Source organism: Chiloscyllium punctatum, chromosome 11 (assembly GCF_047496795.1).
Source record: "Chiloscyllium punctatum isolate Juve2018m chromosome 11, sChiPun1.3, whole genome shotgun sequence".
In the NCBI taxonomy this organism is placed as follows: Eukaryota; Metazoa; Chordata; class Chondrichthyes; order Orectolobiformes; family Hemiscylliidae; genus Chiloscyllium; species Chiloscyllium punctatum.
Window position 1 is genome coordinate 44,900,182 of NC_092749.1, and position 20,432 is coordinate 44,920,613.

At 42.3% G+C, this 20,432-nt stretch overlaps 1 protein-coding gene across 2 annotated transcripts in view; it reads left to right on the forward strand.

Annotated features, from left to right (window-relative positions):
* Positions 1-20,432, forward strand: part of LOC140482947 (synaptotagmin-14-like) — a 237,333-nt gene that overhangs the window by 136,374 nt on the left and 80,527 nt on the right. For both annotated transcript variants that reach the window (XM_072580721.1, XM_072580722.1), the window contains exon 5: positions 10,934-11,211. In XM_072580721.1, coding sequence (XP_072436822.1) covers positions 10,934-11,211 — 278 coding nt within the window. The remainder of the gene's footprint in view (positions 1-10,933; positions 11,212-20,432) is intronic.

Genomic DNA, 20,432 nt, shown 5'->3' on the forward strand with positions numbered 1-20,432 from the left:
ACTTAAAAATATTCACTTATCTGTTTCTGTCCCGTGACCTCTCCCAAACAAGGTTCCTCCAAGATCAGTTGTGAATTTCGCTGTTTAAGTTTTCCTAGATGCAGTTCCGATGTCCAGCAATACATGAATCCAGCAAAGGCAGTAACTGCGCAGGTCCACTGCTGTGTCAGTTAGCAGTATGGGTTTCTTTCTCTCTCTCTCTTTCTCTATCTCTCTCTCTTTCTCTCTCTCTTTCTCTCTCTCTCTCTCTTTCTCTCTCTCTCTCTCCTGCCATGATATGTGCTGCCTATTGTCTGTCCTTCTCCCTTTTGTAAAGTGCCGTCGTTTTGACTTTTTTTTTCCAAAGTTCCAAATATGCATATAAATATGTAACAGCGTATAAAACAGTAAATTCTGCTATTGGAATTTGAGGGAATCTCCTCCAACACCTAAAATACCTCAAAAAAGGAGCAGCCTGTTACAGCTAGAAATTTTCCCATCCACCATCTTGGATTACCCATTCATAATTTCACACTGAAGAGTTAACATATGAACAAAATAATTATCATTTTTTTGTAGATGAGATCAAATTGGGGATAACCCCAATGATGATTGGAAGATCATGCAAGGTGATGTTAGAAAACTTGCAGACTGGTTTTTAATTAAGCAGTTAGCTTTAACATAGTTATATGTGAGGCAATGTACTATGGTTCAAAAAAATGACACCTTAACGTAGAATGTAAAAATCTAAATGGATTAGGAAAACAACGGGACATAGAGATATCAGGAGAACAAATCATTAAGGTAGCAAATTGGGTTAGCAAAGCAAATATAATGCTTGCATTTATTTCTGGAAACAGAATTCAAAAGTAGTGAAGTTATATTAAACTTCTGTAGGACCATAATCAGGCTACATTTAGAATTTTGTTTATCAATGGTCTCCATGCTGCAAAAAGGTCATAAAAGCACTGAAACTTTTCATTTTCATTTGCAAGATGTGGTCATTGCTGACTAGATCAGCATTTATTACCCATCACTAACTGTCCTTGAGAGGGCAGTGGTGAACTGCCATCATGGAACCACTGCAGTCCATGTAGGTACACAGGAATGATTTTCCGGATTTTGACCCAGTAACAATGAAGGAACACAAAATTGGTACCAGAAGTGAACAGTTTATGGCTTGGAGAGCCATTTACCGGTGGAGGACTTGCAGGTCTGAAAGGTGCTGGCAAAGGAACTTTAGCGAGTTGCTGCACCAAAATTTGTAGATTGCGCGCACTGCTGTCATTATTCATTGCTGCTGAAGGAAGCTAAAGGTGAAGAATGGGATGCCAATCAAGGGGTTTGCTTTTGCCTAAATGGTGTTGAGTGTCTTATGTGTTCTTAGAACTGCACCTTTCCAGGTCAGTGGAGAACATTCCATGATATTTGTCTAGTAGATGGTGGACAAGATTTTAGGAGTCAAAGGTATGTTACTCACCTCAGAATTCCTAGCATCTGACCTGCTTTCATAGCCACATTGTTCAAGAGGCTGATCCAATTCTTTTAGTCAGTGCTAACCCACAAAAAAGTTGTTATGGGGATTTCAATGCTGATATTGCTAGTGATGTCCATGTCTTGCTGCATATGGACACAGAGTGAAATAAGTGGCAAACAGTGCTGAACACTGTGCAATCACCAGTGGCCATCCCTACTGCTGACATTATGATGAAAGGAAGGTTGTTGGTGAAACTGCTGAAGAAGGTTGGGCATAGGGCACTACCTTAAGAAACTCCTGAAATAATGTCGCAGGACTGAAATGAATCACCTCCAACTCTACAACCATTTTACTTTGCACTTAGCATGACTAACCAAAGGGGAATTTACCCCTGATGTCTATAGACCCCAGTTTTGCTGTGGCTCCTTGGTGCGATACTCTGTCCTGTGCTGCACCGATGTCATGGGCAGACACACTCACCTCACCTCTGGAGATCATCTCTTTTCACCATGTTTGGATTAAGGTTGTATTTGAGGTCAGGAGTTGAGTGTCCCTAGTAGGATCCAAACTGAGTGTCAGTGAGCAGATTATTACTGAGTCACTTGAAAGTACCATCAACAACAACATTCATTATTTTGCAGATGATCGACAGTAAACTGATGGGGTGGTAATTTGCTGAGTTTGATTTGACATGTCTTTTATTAACAGTACATAGCTTGGCTATTTATCACATTGCCTGGCAGATGCCAATGTTGTAACTTTACTGGAACAGCTTGACTAGTGCACAGCTAATTATAGAGGAAAGTCTTTAGTAATATACCTGTATTGCCAGAATATTGTCAGGGTCATAACCTTTGCAATAGCCAGTTCCTTTAGTTGGTTCTTGATGTCAAACTAAATTGGCCACTCAACACTTCTGGCTGAAGATTGTCTAGTGGTTTGCACTTATGTGCTGAGCTCCCACACCAATGAGGATAGGGAAGTTTGAGGAGCCTTTTCCCATTGTTATGTTTCTGATTGTCCACCATTATTCATAACTATGTGATAGGACTGCAGAGCTTAGATCTGACCCATTGCGTGAAATTAGTTAGTCCTGTCTATCACTTACTGCTTTTCTGTTTGGCATGCAAATAATCCAATTTTGTAGCTTGGCCGGTTTGACAACTCATTTCTAGGTACGCCTGGTGCTCCCCTCGTATGGTCTCCTCTCTTCATTGAGGTAGGATTGATCCAACGCCTTGATGGTAATGGTAGAGTAGGACATATGCCAAGCCGCGAGGTTGTAGACTGTTTGAATATAATTTTGCTGCACCTATGGTCCAAAGCATTCATGGATGCCAAGTTTTGAATCACTGCATCCACTTGAAATTGATCCCATTCAGCACATGGTAGTGTTACACAACGTGATGGAAAATATCTGCAAAGTGAAGACAGAAATACATCTGCACAAGGACTGTGCAATGGTTTCTCCTACCAATATTGTCATGCTTAGATGCCTCTGAGATAGGTAGATTGGTGAGAAGAGGTGAATCCAAAACCTAGGTCCATAAATATAAAATAGTTGCGAATAGAACCAATGGGGGGCCAACGCCACTTTTTTTCAGAATGATGAATACATGTCCACCGGAAGTAATTGAGGAAATTTAAATACTTCCAAATCAAAACTGCATTACTACATGAGAGTAAATAGAATTGTAAGATATTCTAAAAGACAGAGCTGAAACAGATAGACTGAGAAGAGACCTGTATAGAGCATAAGCAACAGTAGAAACTAGTTGGACAAGTTGGCAGTTTTCTGTACTATGTATTCTACGTGGTTAATAACTGTTTTCCTAACCTATGCATTCAATACAACCCTTAATGCTACCTATTTCCTGCATAGCCTCTCCACTTAAACTAAGCCTCTCCTAGATGTTTTTCTGTATGTATATAATTAGCCATAGTTCACAAATGACCAAAAACATCTTTTTCAATTAAAGAGAGACAGTTGGTTATTTCTTAAAAGACACCATTTTGCAAAAATGAGACAAATAAAGAAACAGACTTCCACGAACTGGCACATCATTCTGCATCTAACTCCAGAGACGTAGCCAACTGAGCTAAGTAACATCCCATGGAATATGTAATAAAAATTTAGCATTTTGTTACTTTTGATTGTTTATAATTTCAATTCGCTTGCTATTAACCCTGAAATTGGGTAGACCAATAGTGAACCTCCTTACAAGTTTAATGTTAACCTTGATCTTATTCGTGGAAACTTTGTATCTTAGGATCAACAAGTTATGTTTCCACTGAAATGCACACTGGCTCATGGTTTGATGTCGTGAACCACGTGGTTGGTAGACTCAGACATAGAATGCTTGTAATATTTCCCACTGCCTTTGCAAAGCATTGCTTTGGAGAGCTTTCGCTCAAGGAGGGACCAAAAGATTTTGTAAGGGAAACAAAAGCTGTCTTTAGTCTTTTCTACAATACATCCTTGGTTGTTATAAATCTGCATACAGCTGCCTGCTTAATAGTCTCTAAGAGTGAAACAACTGATGTTTCATAGTAGGTGCTATGTTACTGACAAGATGCTTTATCTTTTTTTCTTGCCATTTTAGAACTATAATGTATGCCATATCAACGTGTGGTAAATATAAGAGAGTTGCAGCTAAGGGATGTTATACACAGCAGGCATATGTATATATTTAATTGGTTGTATATCCATTCATTTGTTACAAATAGTCCATTAGTTTAGTAAAACCTGATAAATGCTGTTGAACTATATAGGGAAGTGAGGTGGGGATTGTTTTTTGGAGTAAGCTAAATAACAGGGAATTGGCTTTGGAATTTCCATTTTCAATTTTTATTTTTGTTTTATTTAACTTTTTTTTCTAATCAACCTCTGGGGCAGGTGGGACCTGAACCCAGGCTTCTCTGGCCAGTGGCAGGGACACTCCAAGAGGGTCCCCATTTTCAACTCGTTTAATTTTCTTTCTGAATTGCACCAGCTTCATTTTCTAATTGGAAGCCCGTTACTTCTGAGTGTGCAGGGCACCCCCTTGCATATGCAATTATGGATCCTAATAATAGCTGTAAGTGTCTGATTAAAAATCTTGTGCCAAATAAGCAACTTGTGTTGCATATGCACTGTCCACGTCTTGATCTGCCTGACCCACAATCCTTAAAAGGATAGGCTTTACATGTTACTTTTCTGTGGAGCAAGGAAGATTTGGAACCTTGCTTGTGACTTCACAAAATTGCTGCAGCCTGCTGCTATCTTGATCTCTACACCCTTCCCTTTGGCTCCATCCTTGATGGACAACTCAGCATTGAAGCTTACAGAAATTGGAAGAGCCCCTCCATTATGTTGCATCATTGCCAAATTTTGATCAGGTCTTAGACAGAAAATGCTACACTAATATTTCACTTGTTTCATCCAAAACAGGCTGTATTTTTGAACTAACATTCTGCAGTGGCTGGATATTAAAAAATAAATTGTACGTGGGACATGGGTAACATTGCAAAGCTATTTGTTACTGGTCACTCCCAGTCACTCTAAAGGCATTGAGTCAACTGCACAGTGTTGGACTGGTATCACTTTCCTTACTTGTAGAAAAGAGAGGATCAGTTTAGATCTTTACAATAACCCAATAACACTTTAACCATATTTTGTCTGATACTAGCTGGCAAATGATCATATTTACAGAATCCAATTTCATACCTCACTATAGTGAGATTTTCACTGACAATCACTGAGTTGCTAGCTCAGTGCCCTAGCCAGATAGCCACTATTTCTGTACATTGCTATAGATTCTTCTTCTTCAACTGGGTCAGTAAATTCTAGGATAGGTTTGAAGAGGTAAAATACTTATGACTTCACCAGTGATGTGGAGCTTTGCAATTGGGGTAAGAAATCAGGTCCATAACCGCATGAATACAGCTCATTGAATTTGATTTTCAGGCATCGATCTTGGAGGTAAATTTGATACATGCTGCTCCTATGTATGGATGTGATAAATTACAAATAATTCTGCAGATATAGTCCCTCCCAAAATTTGTGATTGTGCGGGAGTCAGAAGTTTACTACACTGTAATTTTCCAGCACTCATAAATTCACTTCCAGGGGTTTCATGATAGGGATTTCTGCAGCAATGATGCTGTTGAGAGAAACATTTGGAAGGAAAGCAGGAACCTCTAAATGAGTTGAAGTCCTTTTCCTAATCATACCTGGTGGATTACAAGAAGCATTTGGAACTCTGATCTTTCTCGCTTGTCTTTCAACTATGAGACCATTCCAACACCAATCACCCACTGACTTACCTTTCTGGTGACAGCATTTTAGATTAGATTAGATTACTTACAGTGTGGAAACAGGCCCTTCGGCCCAACAAGTCCACACCGCCCGCCGAAGCGTAACCCACCCATACCCCTACATCTATATCTACATCTACATCTACCCCTTACCTAACACTACGGGCAATTTAGCATGGCCAATTCACCTGACCTGCACATCTTTGGACTGTGGGAGGAAACCGGAGCACCCGGAGGAAACCCACGCAGACACGGGGAGAACGTGCAAACTCCACACAGTCAGTCGCCTGAGGCGGGAATTGAACCCGGGTCTCCGGCGCTGCGAGGCAGCAGTGCTAACCACTGTGCCACCGTGTCAGCAGGCATCTTCCGCAACACTGATCTTTAGCACTCCCAAAGCCCACTAGCTAGTAGCTGCTTTTCACTAAAATCAGTGAACATTTTACTGGTAGCTTTTTGGCCAAGACCCCTGGATGGAATTGCTGTCTGTTCTTGCCAGCTTCCTGTCAGGAGTTAAAATTAGAAACTGTTGAGGGCATAATTGATTTTTCCACTGAGAAATAAATATTAGACTACTTATATTTTGGAACATTAACCAAAGCTATGACATATGTAAACAGAAATGGGCTATTTTGAAATAGTCTTGTATGTTTTTCTCTTTCTTTTACACATACAGACAACTCATCTAGTTTTTTTTAAAAAACACCTTTGTTCAAAGAAAACTTTTGCAATTTGTCCTCTAGATTTTCTTCAAATAATTTTTTTAAGCAACCAAATAAATGTTTTTGAAAGTTGTTGACAGATGTTTCATCAATGGAGGTGGCTAAATGCTGTTAGGAAATTATGCTTGCTACATATTGTCAGACAGTAATACCTGTCTTCAGTTAATAGAGTCATAGCTCTGTGCAAAAATATCAAGCTGAAGAACAGGTTTTTTAAAAACATAAAGTATACTTTAGTGGCTATAGTTAAACATTGCAAAAATATGTGATTAGATTGGATTACTTACAGTGTGGAAACAGGCCCTTCGGCCCAACAAGTCCACACCGCCCCGCCGAAGCGTAACCCACCCATACCCCTACATTTACATCTACATCTACCCATTACCTAACACTACGGGCAATTTAGCATGGCCAGTTCACCTGACCTGCACATCTTTGGACTGTGGGAGGAAACCGGAGCACCCGGAGGAAACCCACGCAGACACTGGGAGAACGTGCAAACTCCACACAGTCAGTCGCCTGAGGCAGGAATTGAACCCGGGTCTCTGGCACTGTGAGGCAGCAGTGCTAACCACTGTGCCACCGTGCCGCCCAAATATGTATTTTAAATTCTATTTTAAAGCATAAATTTCAATTACTGTTTTAAAAAAAAGGTAGTACTTAAAACATTTGTTTATTTCACCATTTTCTAAATGCTAAAGGTAAATTTTCCAGTCCTTTAGAATTGATTGTTTCCTTTATTCGTTGGTTGAGTTTCATCTGGAGATTTTTTTTTACCATGCTTTTAAATTATGCATTTCTTGCTTTTTAGTCAGAATTAGCCGCAGTTATGCAATGAATCAGTTAATAAATATGATTTTCTATTATAATTGTTGACATTATTTCAATTATTGTATGGATGTTTGTGTTGGGGTTTCTAAGTGTCAACGTGATAAACTTTGCCTCAAGTTTATGAAAATAATGTGTAATGCATCCATGAAGGTACATCAGACCCACTTTTATAATTTTTTTTTGATCAATCTGGTCAGACTTGTTATGACATACATCCAGAGCAGATGGGACTTGCACTTTCTTGCCCAGGTGTATGCATATCACCACTGCACCAAAAGAGACCTGTACTTTCAATGTATGATCTGCAATGACTTTATTGTTGTCCTTCGAATTATTTATATTATCTCCCAGTGCTATATTACTTTGTGCCACCTGCATAATTTGAAAAGCAATTGGAAAAAAAAGTGTTTAAAAACAGAGAGCTATAAAAAAGATTTTATCTATTAAAGAGAGCCAATAGATGATATATGTGTATCATCTATTAGATTAAGCATTTTTAATTTTTTTTTGTTATCAGCTTTTGATGCTAGTTTAGGAAGTTTTCCGACAGGAGTGCAGAAAAATATTTGAATTGCTCAATAAGGTTGCAACAAATATGAAAGATAGACAGGTCAGAGGTTCTGATGTAGACGTGTATAAAGCCTCAGGCAGTAGATCTGAGGCTTAACAATTGCTAGTAGGTATATGAAACGGGGGATTGCAAATCAGAAGAAGTCCCCAACACTAGTCACCATCTGGAAGTGGGATAGACAGGAAGGCTCAAGGATTAGGTACAGAAGGCTTATCAGTCAAGATGAGGGAAGGAAATAAGGCTGGTGAAAAGTCAGTGAGCTTTGTCTAGAAGGCTAAATGGAATCATTCAGCCTGAAAGCATTCTGCTACCTTAGGATCAGATATTAAAATTGAAAGATGGAAGACCTGAACTTACAGTGTGAGAAGTGAATGCTAGTATAGGTTTTCTGCTATATTTGTTTTCAGATTAGAATGAGCAGAATTATGAAAGAGATCAGAATAAGGTTCATATAAATTTGCAAATCCAATTTATTTCTACAGCTCAAAGGTACAGAAGGGACAGTTGACTGATTGTGTCCATACTGGCATAATAACAGCTGTTGAACAGAGTATCATTTTCCAGCTCTTGCTCCCTAATCCTGTAGGTCACGACTCTTCAAATATATCCAAGTAGTTATTAAGTTTGATGAGAATCTCTACTCAATCATCTAAAATGGCAATAGCTCCAGACCCCTTTAACCCTCAGGGTGAAAAACAAAATTTTTAATTCCCTCTAACCCCTCTCCCAATCACTTGAAATGCAAGTACCTGACCTTTCTGATAAGTGCAATAGATCCCTCCAATCTACTTTATCTTGACCCCTCAGCTTCCTGTCAGCATCAGCCTATCCATTTTTTCTGTCTAGCTAAAATTTTCTAGTCCTTGGAAATCTCTATACCCTCACTAGTGCATCATATCCTTTCTCTAATATACTGGAAATAATGATTTGTGGCAATAATGTCTCATTATTACTTGTGAGAAATAAAACAATATTTTCTTTCCCGAAATCTTTCAGTGAGATACAGTAATAGAGTATTGTAAAATGCTTATGCAGTTACTCACTGTAACCATTTTGAATTTCATCATTCATTCTACCAACTCCTTGTTCCAACTGATGCATGCCTGTGATTAAAGTCTGTTTACTTATTTGGTGAAAATGTAAAGCACAATACTTTAAATTTGAAGAAAACAAAAAAAAAGACAGTTGATAAATATGTACAATAAGGCATGGGCAAATCAGTATTGCCTTCCAATTTTTTTTGTTGTGTTCAGTTTAAGAGTCTCATTTTAGAACACCATGGACTTGGAAGTGTTCCAGCAGCTAGCCTAGTGGCTATTCTCCATCTGTGTCCCTCAGTATTGGGTTAAGAGTTTTTGATAAGTCTTCACACAAAATGCTGTTCATTTAAAGTCATAGCTGCAGGGATTTAGGGCCCTTGGAGTGGATAAGAAAACAGCAGTAGGGTAGGAAATAATTACACGTTGAGAGTTATGTCGGAGTGCGTAAACTACCAAGTTAGATGTCTCAGAGCTCAACATTGTAGGCTGCTGTTGTTCTTAATTTACATAAAGGTTATGGATTACTTTACACCATGAAATATAGCCAATTTTGCAAACTAAGAAGTTACTGCAATTGCACATAACAGCTTAGATAGTATGGAATGAATTGGACCAATGGGACAAAGTTTTGGATGCTGCCAAGTTTGGGAACAGTGGTGGCCAGGACCTGAAAATATAGGTGCTGACCAATGTGGTGGTTTCTTGATGATGCACATACCCAATTTAGGCTCATTGAAAGCCCTGTTAATGATTGTTAAAAAAGGCTGACTGGGATATTCTAACTACCTTCCAGTTTCTTAGCATAGTGGAACAGTTCAGCTGCCTTGTGCCAGCCTGAGCCTGTAGGCCTTCCTAGCCCACTTAGATATGTGTGCTGGCTGCCAAGTATAGGGATTCTCCCTCCACTAATGGTGGCCTGGCTGCTTTATCTATTCTTTTATTTAAAATCTGATTGGCCTTTCACTTTTACGAACCCACCTACAGTTGTTATTAGTTAGGAAACCTACCTTCATTCCAATTAAGTGGGTGCCCCAGCCAACTAATTATAGAATTGGCAAAAAATCCAATTTGTTCAAGTTTTACCATTGCTGAAATACAGAAGAATAGTTAGAGATTAACTATAACAGATTCAAAATGATTTTGCATTTAAAAAGTCACAAAATAAAATGTTCTGAAGCATTTAGAGTTTTAAGATGATTGAGCACATGGATTAAGGGTGGCGAGGACGAAATTGGGAAAATTATGAGCCACTTTCAATTATTGGCTTCCAGGCTTTCCAAAGGTGGGACAAGAAGCATGTAGGTAATCAATTCCCAGGAGGAAGATTAGCATTTTAAATATGTTAATAGGTCTCACAGCATCAAATTTAACCCGCTGTGCAGTTTAACCTTGGATGACCAGGTTTCACAGGCTTCAGGAAGCTTTACAGCTGGAGCAAGGAGTGGACAGCAACAGGAAGAAGGTGAGTGCCTTCACAGCTCTGCATGTGGGCCAGGAGGAATAGGAGCACTCTCTTTCTAGTTCCCCCCACCTCTCCAAGTTCCTGCCTATCAGATACACCACCCATACACATGCCTCCAGGACCAGAGTTGGTTATTGGACTGTTCATTCCCTCTGCGGTTATGTATGAGACTGTGCCCCTGGGATCTTCCTTAAATGTACTTTCCAACTGACTGGAAGCCAAGCAAACTCACTTTCAGGCAGGAAACCTGCCTGGGCCAGAGGACTCGTGCTTTAAGTTAAAACTCCATAGCATGCATGGAGACCTGAATGGCTGGGCTTCTTCTCTTAAACTCTGTCTCATAAACCCAATCCCCCTTCCCTATCCTGTGCTTCACCAACTCCTGTGCAACTGAAGTTGTTAGTATCCATATCAATATTTCTATAAATTATAATGGGTGTCAACTAATTACTTGGTTAGTAACATCCCATTCTATCAGTTATTATAGCAATGTAAAATATGTAACTTGTAACAGTATTTTTTTCTTATAAATTTATAATGTTATATTCTAACTAGAACACTGTATTCAGAGGATGAGGAGGACACCCCCACTTGATGAACTTCAACCACCCCCCTATCAGGATGACAACGGATCACCACATCTCTCCTACACACCATCAGAACTGGATGACAAGTGTGAACTCTCTCATTCCAGTGCAGATTGCAACAGTCCACGTTGTTCATACAGTAAGTGCCCTAGCGAGGGAAGTGTAGGCCATGAGACAGAGAGCTACCATCACAAAGGATATGAGGAAGATGTTCCCAGCGACAGCACTGCCATCCTTAGTCCAGAGGTAATATAAACGGAGGTATCCTCCTGATTTATTGAATAATGTTTTGCTTCAGGTACCCATCATAACTCCGGGAAATGCAATGATTTGCAAACAGATTTAAAGACCTCATACTGTTTTTTTGCATGTGTTCGTCCATCTTCAAATTAAGCAAATTTTTACATTTCATACCATCTGTAATGTCTTTCTGTCCATTTCTTTATAAATTTAATCTCCTCATGCATTTTCAATTTTTAAAGAGATTTAGCTCAGGTAGCAACCAATACCCTTCACCCACTGATTTAAATAACCAAGCAAGAATTTCACAGAAATGTTCAAAATTATCTTTCGATTGAAATTATGAACAAAATTTTTTTTGAAAATGCTTCTGCTCTGCCATGTTGTTCCACTGTAAATGCAACAGAAATACAAGACTGAATTTTACTGAGAATTGACTGTCAGTTTTGAAAATTTCATGGAAGGTGTCTCTCCATGAGCTGTCGTGGGTTTTATCTCTCAGTTTTCCATGATCACCTCATTGGGTAAACACCAAACTTCTATTGTTTGCTCACCAGTGGTGGACGTATTTGCCACTGCCAGTCTTTCTGGGATTTGTGATGCCAGTGCCATATTTAAAGCTCAGACGTGCACTAGGTCAATCACTGCCAATCACCTAAAAGCACATTGGGATATGAGTGACACTTCATTGGAAATAGAAGGTCACATTTGTAAATCTATTGTCTAACTATATATTACGTGCTCCCTGATCAATTCCCATTGTAGGTGCAGCCAAGAAAATGTAGCAGCAGAGGCTATCTGTCCTTAGCAACACACCATGTTGGAACCTGTCTGAAGGGCTATAGGGCCCAGCATAGCTTAACATCTTGCCATTGTACAATGTGGGAGCATCGCATGTGGTAAAGCCATCAAATCATTGTTAACATTAAATTATATTAAATAACAGGATAAGAGAAGGGGCAACAAACAAAAAAAAATGCATTTGTTACTGGGATTAAACAGGTACTGCTCACCTTTCAAAAACAACAAATTCACAATCAATAAATGATGATTTCACCCAAATCAGATTGGAATGAGGTATCTTTTAAGTCCTGCCTGGCTTGTTGTGTCTGAAAGTGCATATCTTTAACATGTTGTAGGCAATGTTCCTCCCTCTTAATGTCCTCATCTTTCTCCACAGAAGAATAATGTCGCTGTCCCAGCTTTTCAGGATCCATTATCCTGTTTGCCTGCTCTGGATGCGCAGAGCACAGTATTGAAAGATTATGTGGCACACTCGTCTAGAATGTACTGCCAGCCTGCCCTTTCACTCCAGATTCCAAAATGATCCAATCATCACAATCTGATCTTCATAAGAATGATGGTCCTTTCCAAAGGCTGTGGTGGAAGAATTGGCAGTATTGGATCTACACTCTGCCTCAGTCAGTAGGATGTATAACAGAGTTATCTGTCATAAGTTGCAGAGGATAGCTATAATGCTCCACCAGCCATCCTTCTAAAACATCTCGCCCGTTTAAATAAAACAGGAACCTGAGAGTTATCAAATATCTAAGTATCATGACAGATTCCAGGGTAACTGGGCAGGCCTCTAAGACGTGGAGTTGATGATTAAAGATGACTTGTACACTTACCAAGTGGAATCGTTTCCTATAGATGTGTTATGATGTGACATCCTCAGTGTGACTTGTGTACAGTTAAAATTGCTTGCACTTGAGGGAAGTCTATTGCTCAGTCTGTAGCAGTTGCGTCATCACTGGAAATGGGAAGTGGTGCGAGCTTGCACAGTTACATTGGTAACAACCTTGATCTATTTGTAGGTTGAGTACTGAGACACTTGCACAGGTTCTCAATAGATCTTTGGAAGCAGCCAGTTGCATTAAAAAAATGGTGCAGCTATCAACTGATGGCCATTGGGGTAGGATGGCCACCCACCCCTTCAGATCACATGTCCTGTTTCAGCAGATGACGCAGTTCTGTCATGGTGTCCCAGGACATTCTCAATCAGTGGTGGTACTGTACCTCACTCATTTGGAGGAAATACTGCACTATCTCAGCATTCTGTGGGGACTTTCATCTGCAACATTTTCATGTGCAGGCTGTTCAACAGCTGCTGGAGGTTGCTGCTTGTGCTGGGCTTGCTGAAGCATCTATTCTTTGTCTATTTCTTTTCATCTGATAATACCTGCTGTAGCAGTGTTCATTGGTCATCATTCCAGTGAAGCTGTGTGGGGAATATCAAAAACAAAATAGATTCTTAGTGATAGGAGCAATATGCATTCTCATCACACACAAATGACAGCACTTGATACAGTGGGACTTTGAAGTCTATGAATGGGGATGGCAATGGCATGCCTGTAAATGAATCTTTGACATAGTTCTTTTATTCACTCATGGGAATATGGGCCTCACTGGCTGGACAAACATTTGTTGTGTATCCCTACTTGCCCTTGAAAAAGCAGAGTTGAAATGTCTCTTGAGCCAGTGCAATCCACTTGCCATATGTATATCCACAATGCCATTAGGGAGGAAGTTACAAGATGTTGATCCAGCAGCACTGGAGGAATGGTGATATATTTCCAAATCAGAATGATGTGTGATTTGAAGAGAAACTTGCTAGTGATGGTGCTCCCATGTTACATTTGGGCATTGTCTACTTTAGTATCCGTGGAGTCTCAAATGATGCTGAACATTTTGCAGCAAACATCAGCAAACACCCCACTTCTGACCTCATGATAGAGGTAATTTATGAAGTAGCTGGAGGTGGTTGAGCCTCCTGAAGACTACCCTGAAGAACTCCTGCAGAGATGTCCTGGATTTGAGATGAATGACGTCCAACAACAATCATCTTCGTTTGTACCAGATATGAAGTTTGTCCCCTGATTCCCATTGACTCCAGATTTACTAAAGTTCCATGATGTCACACGTGGTCAAATGTGGCCTTGATACCAAGAAAAGTTATTGTCACTACACCTTTGGAATTCAGCTCTGTTGTCCATACTCTGACCAAGGCTGTAATGTGGTCTAGAGCTGAATGGCCCTGGCAATAGCCAAATTGAGCATCAATAAGCAGGTTATTGTGAAGCAAGAGCTGCTTGAAGACATGTTTGATGACACCTTCCATCACTTTACTGATGACCAAGAGTAGACTGATGGGGCAGTAATTGGCCAGATTAGATTTTTCCTACTCCTTCCTTACAGGACATACCTGGGCAATTTTCCACATGGTCAAGTCAATGCCAGGGGAAGTGATGGCCTGGTAGTATTATCTGGGGACCTGAGTTCAAATCCCACCATGGCAGACCTTGGAATTTGAATTGAATTTTTTAAAAATGAAATTTGGAGTCTAATGATGACCATTAATCCATTGTTGATTATTGGCAAATTCATCCGGTTCATTAATGTCCCTAAGGGAGGGAAACTGACATCCTTACCTGGTATGGTGTACATGGAACTGCAGGCTCACAGCAATGTGATTGACTTTTAACTGCCCTCTCAGCAATTAAGGATGGGCAGTAAATGCTGACCTAGCTAGTGACACCCTCATTCTGTGAATGAATCTTTTAAAAAGTGCCATGTTGAAGCTTTACTGGAACAGCTTGGCAAGGATTGTGCCATGTTCCAGAACACAAATCTTCAGTATATTGCCAGAATGTTGTTAGGATCCATAGTGTTTGCAGTATACAGTACCTTCAGCCATTTCTTGGTATCAAACAGAGTCAATCAAATTGGCTGAAGGCTGACCTTTGAAGGAAGCCTAAGTGAATCAAACACTCTGCATGAAGACTTACAAATACTTTAGTCCTATATTTTGCACTGTTGTGCTGGGCCTCCCCATTACTGAGGATGGCGATGTTTGTGGAGAAGCTGCTATAGTGAGTCATTTAATTATGTACCACCATTCAAACCTCGATGTGGCAGAACTGTAGAGCTTAAATCTGATTTGTTGGTATGGAGTCACTTAGATTTGTCTATCACTTACTACTTTTACTGTTTGGCAGCATGTAGACCTGTTTTCTAGTGTCACCAGATCAATACATTGTTTTTTAGATATGCCTGGTGCTACTGCTGGCATGTCCTTCTTCATTCTTCATTGAACTGGGGTTGATCCCCTCACACACTGAACTTGTCAATCGTGGTGACACCCTGGCCTTAATGTTTCTTTTGTCCTTGCAATCTCTGTTAAACGAATCAGATTTGAGTTTTCACACATTCCCTGTGAACTATTTCATGTGAGTCTTTATTTCCCCTCTCTACTTCCTGAACTCCAGATCTACATCATTGTTCTGCCAGCCATTATGATGCTCTACCCCTCCATTGAAGCCAGGCTGATAGTAATCATTGATGCTGTAATTCATAATGTCCAATTCTGTATTAGAATCATAGAGACGTACAGCATGGAAACAGACATTCGATTCAACCAGATATCCTAATTTAATCTATTCGCATTTACCAGCATTTGGCCCATATCCCTTAAATCCTTCCTATTCATATACCTATCTAGATACCCTTTAAATGTTGTAATTGTACAAGCCTCTATCACTTCCTCTAGCAGTTCATTCCATACACGCATCACCCTCTGTGTGAAAAAGATGGCACAAATGTACCTTTTAAATCTTTCCCCTCCCACCTTAAGCCTATGCTGACTAGTTCTGGATTCCCCCACCCCAGGAAAAAGATCTTGACTAGTCACCCTATCCATGCCCTTCATAATTTTATCAACTTGTATAAAATCACTCTTCAACCTCCGACATTCCAGAACAAATAGCCCAAGCCTATTCAGCTTCTCCCTTTAGCTCAAACCCTCCAACCCTGGTAGCAGCCTTTAAATCTTTTCTGAGCCCTTCCAAGTTTCAGAACATCTTTCCTATAGCAGAGAGACCAGAATTGTATACTTAAGAGAGAAATCAGGAGGGCAAAAAGGGACATGAGATAGTTTTGGCAAATAGAGTTAAGGAGATTCCAAAGGGTTTTTACGAATACATTAAGGACAAAAGGGTAATTAGGGAGAGAATAGGGCCCCTCAAAGATCAGCAGGGCGGCCTTTGTGTGGAGCTGCAGGAGATGGAGGACATACTAAACGAGTATTTTGCATCAGTAATTACTGCAGAAAATGACATGGAAGATATAGAATGTAGGGAGATAGATAGTGACATCTTGAAAAATGTCCATATTACAAAGGAGGAAGTGCTGGATGTCTTGAAACGCATAAAAGTGGATAAATCCCCAGGACCTGATCAGATAGTCAACATAGCTTTGTGCATGGGAAATCATGTCTCACAAAATTCATTGAGTTTTTTGAAGAAGTAATAAAGAGGATTGATGAGGGCAGAGTGGTAGATGTGATCTATATGGACTTCAGTAAGGCATACAACAAGGTTCCCCATGGGAGACTGGTTAGCAAGGTTAGATCTTATGGAATACAGGGAGAACTAGCCATTTGGAAACAGAACTGGCTCAAAGGATGGAGCTGGAGGGTTGTTTTTCAGACTGGAGGCCTGTGATCAGTGGAGTGCCACAAGGATTGGTGACTGAGAACTATTCCCTTTATACCTTGAGACATGATCATTTGGTTGAACCACATTCAATTTGTTTACCATGTAAGCTGCTGGCATGTACTACCAAGTTCAACATTCACATAGCATGGTGTCGTGCAGCAACACGGCCATCCCCTTAACCGATTACAACTCGGCAAGCTGCCTGGTTTTGTGTCTGCAGTAAAGGCAAGGTAAAACACAAGTACTGTAAGCCGGTAAGGTATAAAAGATGCAGCCTTGGGCAAAAAGGTAAGGCAAAGATGCTATGAGTGTCTAAGTAGGCATAACGTAAGTGAGAACAAGAGAGCAAACTAAAAGTGCTGTGATGCTCCAGCTGCTGTAATGGGCCAGATTTGTGAGGTAAAAACAATGACTGCAGATGCTGGAAACCAGATTCTGGATTAGTGGTGCTGGAAGAGCACAGCAGTTCAGGCAGCATCCAAGGAGCAGCGAAATCGACGTTTTGGGCAAAATCCCTTCATCAGGAATAAAGGCAGAGAACCTGAAGTGTGGAGAGATAAGCTAGAGAAGGGTGGGGGTGGGGAGAAAGTAGCATAGAGTACAATAGGTGAGTGGGGGAGGGGATGAAGGTGATAGGTCAGGGAGGAGAGGGTGGAGTGGATAGGTGGAAAAGGAGATAGGCAGGTAGGACAAGTCCAGACAAGTCGTGGGGACAGTGCTGAGCTGGAAGTTTGGAACTAGGGTGAGGTGGGGGGAAGGGGAAATGAGGAAACTGTTGAAGTCCACATTGATGCCCTGGGGTTGAAGTGTTCCGAGGCGGAGGGTGAGGCGTTCTTCCTCCAGGCGTCTGGTGGTGAGGGAGCGGCGGTGAAGGAGGCCCAGGACCTCCATGTCCTCGGCAGAGTGGGAGGGGGTGTTGAAATGTTGGGCCACGGGGCGGTGTGATTGATTGGTGTGGGTGTCCCGGAGATGTTCCCTAAAGCGCTCTGCTAGGAGGCGCCCAGTCTCCCCAACGTAGACAAGACCGCATCGGGAGCAATGGATACAATAAATGATATTAGTGGATGTGCAGGTAAAACTTTAATGGATGTGGAAGGCTCCTTTAGGGCCTTGGATAGAGGTGAGGGAGGAGGTGTGGGCGCAGGTTTTACAGTTCCTGCGGTGGCAGGGGAAGATGCCAGGATGGGAGGGTGGGTTGTAGGGGGGCGTGGACCTGACCAGGTAGTCACGGAGGGAACGGTCTTTGCGGAAGGTGGGAAGTGGTGGGGAGGGAAATATATCCCTGGGGTCTTTTTGGAGGTGGTGGAAATGTCGGCGGATGATTTGGTTTATGCAAAGGTTGGTAGGGTGGAAGGTGAGCACCAGGGGCGTTCTGTCCTTGTTACAGTTGGAGGGGTGGGGTCTGAGGGCGGAGGTGCGGGATGTGGACAAGATGCATTGGAGGGCATCTTTAACCACGTGGGAAGGGAAATTGCGGTCTCTAAAGAAGGAGGCCATCTGGTGTGTTCTGTGGTGGAACTGGTCCTTCTGGGAGCAGATATGGCGGAGGCGGAGGAATTGGGAATACGGGATGGCATTTTTGCAAGAGGTAGGGTGGGAAGAGGTGTAATCCAGGTAGCTGTGGGAGTCGGTGGGTTTGTAAAAAATGTCAGTGTTAAGTCGGTCGTCATTAATGGAGATGGAGAGGTCCAGGAAGGGGAGGGAGGTGTCAGAGATGGTCCAGGTAAATTTAAGGTCAGGGTGGAATGTGTTGGTGAAGTTGATGAATTGCTCAACCTCCTCGCGGGAGCACGAAGTGGCGCCAATGCAGTCATCAATGTAGCGGAGGAAGAAGTGGGGAGTGGTGCCGGTGTACGGAAGATTAACTGTTCTACGTAGCCAACAAAGAGACAGGCATAGCTGGGGTTTCAAGCCAGCGGATAAAGGGGGCGCAGTGGTAGTCTGGCGCACTGATCTCTACACCGCTGAAGCCAAACGCCAACTCGAGGACACCTCTTCCTCCTGCCCCCTCGACCATGACCCCACCCCCCATCACCAAACCATCATCTCCCAGACCATACAGAACCTCATCACCTCAGGAGATCTCCCACCCACAGCTTCCAACCTCATAGTCTGGGCACCCCGCACTGCCCGGTTCTACCTCCTTCCCAAGATCCACAAGCCTCACCACCCTGGCTGATTCATTGTCTCAGCATGCTCCTGCCCCACTGAACTCATCTCCACCTACCTCAACACTGTCCTATCCCCCCTAGTCCAGGAACTCCCCACATATGTTCGAGACACCACCTACGCCCTCCACCTCCTCCAAGACTTCCGTTTCCCCGGCCCCCAATGCCTCATCTTCACCATGGATATCCAATCCCTCTACACCTCCATCCGCCATGACCAGGGCCTCCAAGTCCTCCGTTTTTTTCCTCTGTCCCCAACAGTACCCTTCCACCGACACTCTCATTCGTTTGGCTGAATTGGTCCTTACCCTTAACAATTTCTCCTTTGAATCTTCCCACTTCCTCCAGACCAAAGGGGTAGCCATGGGCACACGTATGGGCCCCAGCTATGCCTGTCTCTTTGTTGGCTACATAGAACAGTTGATCTTCCTTAATTACATCGGCACCACTCCCCACCTCTTCCTCCGCTACATTGATGACTGCATTGGCACCACCTTGTGTTCCCGCGAGGTGGTTGAGCAATTCATCAACTTCACCAACACATTCCACCCTGACCTTAAATTTACCTGGACCATCTCTGACACCTCCCTCCCCTTCCTGGACCTCTCCATCTCCATTAATGACAACCGACTTGACACTGACGATTTTTACAAATTCACCGACTCCCACAGCTACCTGGATTACACCTCTTCCCACTCTACCTCTTGCAAAAATGCCATCCCGTATTCCCAATTCCTCCGCCTCCGCTGTATCTGCTCCCAGGAGGACCAGTTCCACCACAGAACACACCAGATGGCCTCCTTCTTTAGAGACCGCAATTTCCCTTCCCACGTGGTTAAAGATACCCTCCAAAGCATCTCGTCCACATCCCGCACCTCCGCCCTCAGACCCCACCCCTCCAACCTTAACAAAGACAGAATGCCCCTGGTGCTCACCTTCCACACTACCAACCTTTGCATAAAGCTGAAAATGTGTTGCTAGAAAAGTGCAGCAGGTCAGGCAGCATCCAAGGAACAGGAGAATCGACGTTTTGGGCATCAGGAAGAAGGGCTGATGTCCGAAACGTCGATTCTCCTGTTCCTTGGATGCTGCCTGACCTACTGCGCTTTTCCAGCAACACATTTTCAGCTCTGATCTCCAGCATCTGTAGTCCTCACTTTCTCCCCCAACCTTTGCATAAACCAAGTCATCCGCCGACATTTCCGCCACCTCCAAAAAGACCCCACCACCAGGAATATATTTCCCTCCCCACCCCTTTCCACCTTCCGCAAAGACCGTTCCCTCCGTGACTATCTGGTCAGGTCCACGCCCCCCTACAACCCACCCTCCCATCCTGGCACCATCCCCTGCCACCGCAGGAACTGTAAAACCTGCGCCCACACCTCCTCCCTCACCTCTATCCAAGGCCCTAAAGGAGCCTTCCACATCCATCAAAGTTTTACCTGCACATCCACTAATATCATTTATTGTATCCATTGCTCCCGATGCAGTCTCGTCTACGTTGGGGAGACTGGGAGCCTCCTAGCAGAGCGCTTTAGGGAACATCTCCGGGACACCCACACCA